Genomic DNA, 3,095 nt, shown 5'->3' with positions numbered 1-3,095 from the left:
TGTATTTAGATTGAAGATCCTAGTTGGACTTTAAGAATGTTATAAAATGTGTGGTGAGCTCGAATCATGTTGTGATATTTTATTCTTAACAACTCGCTAATTTTCAAACTTGATTAAGTTTACTATCTTAGGACCAAAGTATTTTTCCGCAAATATAAACTCTGAATTTGGAAAAAAAAAATCCAAAAATGATTTTCATAAGTATGATTTCAACTAGGTCCTAGCAATGGGTGTTATATTCGACTTGGTGATGATTGAGGAATGGGAAGGAAATGACATCCAAGAAGGAAATGTGAAGATAGTCTGAGGTTAAACATGAAGGAGTTAGTTATATGTGTCATGACCTTAGATAGAGGTTTATTGAGTTCTAGTGTGAGAGTTTGGGAGTAGCCTTAGTTCCTTCGAATTTATGCGTCGATGTTGTGTGTGCATGTCATTATTATTATTATTATTATTATTATTATTATTATTATTATTATAATATAACTACTACTATGGTATTTATGTTTGTTCTCGTATTTTAATGGTGTCATATTTTTTTTGGATCTTATTACTTTGTTTGCATCTCCTTATCTACCCCTTACATATGTCTTTTTCTCATGTGTGTGCTCATTTTGAAGTGTATTGTTTTAATATATATAGATCATCACAAAATAACAGAAAAATAAAATGGTTGAATTATAATCCATCAAATAGGTTGTTATGAAAAAAGAGAAAAAAAACAAAATAGTGAGAAGTAAATGTGCTTTCACATAAAAGTAGAAAACGTCGAAATAGAGGATTAGTGCCCTTATCCAAACTTTCTTTTTGATAAAGTTAACATCTTTTATGTGGAGGGTTGTTATTGATCGTCTTCTTACGGACATAATCTATATATTCCAGGTGTTGACCTAAGATTCGTTTTCGTGTATGGTGTGTCAAGGAGTAATAGAGACAGCCGATCATGTTATGTATTGTTGTCAACTAACTCGGAATATTTGGAGAAAAAATGTTCATATGTGGCATTTGACACAAAGATCACATAATATAATAACAATTACACTATAATAAAAGAGTTTCGTACATAAAGGAAATACTATTACATCATTATTCCACCATCTATCATGGAAACGAAAAGATCACAAATGCCATGATGATCCGCCAACTAACATGGTGGAGCAGGGAGGTTGCACTTAACTGGTAAACCCAATGCAAGTCCGGGATCAATGCCTAGAGAAGGCAATATCAGAGACTCCTTATACGAACACAAACACTTCATGTCCGCTCCCGATACTGCCTTACAACACTCAGGGCTTGGGTACACTGGTTTCTCGGTCGTCACTGACGGTTTGCATGCCATCAAACCATCCTCAGTCATATTGCATATTTCCGCCGCTTGTAAACCACCTATCACAACCATCAACACCAAAATCACCACCACCGGAGTCCTTGGCGTCATCACCACCACCATTTTATCTCACTTTATGTTGTCACGAGTTTATAATGAATTGTGGAACGGAGCATTATTTAAGGGGCCTGAAGCAGGGCCCAAGTTAGGAAGACCCGTGAGGGAACAATAAAAGGACTGTTGAAGTCACGGGAGTTTTGTGGGCCCGTGGTTTGAGCTGGGTTCAAGCCATGTGCTTTTGTGTGTTCTCAATTATCAGTACAATAATAACCAAAAATCAAATTTATTCTAAAATCAGATCCATTTTCACAATTTCATGCCTGCGTATTAGTCTTCATAGCTTTAAAAGATTAAGATGTGATAATGGGTTACTAATTGGGATTACCTTTTTGTTGATACTCATTTAGTAAGATTAACGAAGTTGACATGATGAAAATATTAAACAAGAGAGATAAATAATATCTCATTTTTTTAGTGATTGTAGATGATCTTCTACCATGGGCCTACGTCCAATGGAGCTATTTTGTTATTTATTGGATATTTTTATTTTCAAAGTTGACAATGATTCGAATTCGTAAATTTGGTTACTTACTTGACACATGCAATTGATTGCTAAAAATAAAAGTGCTTGTAAAGTCGAATGTTTGCATATGAAATTAATATTTGTTTTCATTGAAGTTATGATGAATATATTGGTTTTCATTAAAGTTTGTATTTTAGGTTGGAGATTACTTTTACATTGTTTACCTACTCGGGTAAACTTGGACAAAGGGAGAGGAGGTTTGGCCCTCATATTTGGGAGGCCTTAAGGAAAAATCAAAGTAAGATCCTATAAAAAAAAATTTAAAAATAATATTAAGTAAATTTTCTACTATTAAATTCAAAACATAAAGTTTCTAACAAATATCTCGTAAATTTTGTAACTTACCAAAAATTAGAAAAATTTGCAAGAATGGTCCATGTGGTATGTCAAAACTAGCAATTTTGGTTCAAAATGGGTTTGGCCCGCAAGGATGGTCCAATAGTTTCGTTTTGTTGCGAGTTTAGTCCAATTTCCTATGAACTTTTTTATAATGATGGATTTGCCCTTTATTATTTTATTTTGACAAAATTGCAAGAATGGTCCCTGTGGTATGTCAAAACTAGCAACTTTGGTTCAAAATGAGTTTGGCTCGCAAGGATGATCCAATAGTTTCGTTTTGTTGCAAGTTTAGTCGAAAAATTTTAAAACTTTTTATAATGACGGACTTGACCTTGGTATTTTCCTTTTTTTTTTATTTTTTTATTACAAAAATCATAAAAAAGAAAAAGAAAAAAAAGAAAATCTCTCTCTCTCTCTCTCTCTCTCTCCCCCCCTCTCTCTCTATCTAGAAGACAATCTACAAAACACCATCATCATCTTTTTTACATATCTTCATCTTCTTTAAAAATCAAAATCATGCCCCTAAAACATTTTGGGGTTTGTTTTTTTTTACCAGAACTCTACATACAAACAAATACACACTTAAGAATACTCTTTATAATCGATCTAGAAATCATCAATAATGGATTCACCCACCTGTAATGTCATCGTCACCCCTTTACTTCCATTCGTCCTTCAAGCTTGATAACAATCATAGTTCCAAAGGGTTTGTGATGTCGAGATCTTATGAGACCCTAGTTATTGTGCTAAGCCATCAACTGCCCTGCCTCTTGTGATCTGCTAATG

The 3,095-nt window shown here is 33.6% G+C and overlaps 1 protein-coding gene across 1 annotated transcript; it reads right to left on the bottom strand.

Annotated features, from left to right (window-relative positions):
• Positions 1 to 1,022: 1,022 nt before the first annotated feature.
• LOC111903963 (putative lipid-transfer protein DIR1) lies at positions 1,023 to 1,483 on the bottom strand. Its single transcript, XM_023899739.2, has one exon. It carries the CDS (start codon positions 1,448 to 1,450, stop codon positions 1,145 to 1,147), a length of 306 nt encoding a protein of 101 aa, XP_023755507.1. The 5' UTR covers positions 1,451 to 1,483; the 3' UTR covers positions 1,023 to 1,144.
• Between the last annotated feature and the right edge of the window lie 1,612 nt (positions 1,484 to 3,095).

Source organism: Lactuca sativa, chromosome 9, assembly GCF_002870075.4.
Source record: "Lactuca sativa cultivar Salinas chromosome 9, Lsat_Salinas_v11, whole genome shotgun sequence".
NCBI lineage: Eukaryota > Viridiplantae > Streptophyta > Magnoliopsida > Asterales > Asteraceae > Lactuca > Lactuca sativa.
This window is presented reverse-complemented; position numbering and strand designations above follow the sequence as displayed.

Excerpts from the sequence above, each read along its gene's own strand:
- LOC111903963 (XM_023899739.2), bottom strand. The coding sequence starts at position 1,450 with ATGGTGGTGGTGATGACGCCAAGGACTCCGGTGGTGGTGATTTTGGTG.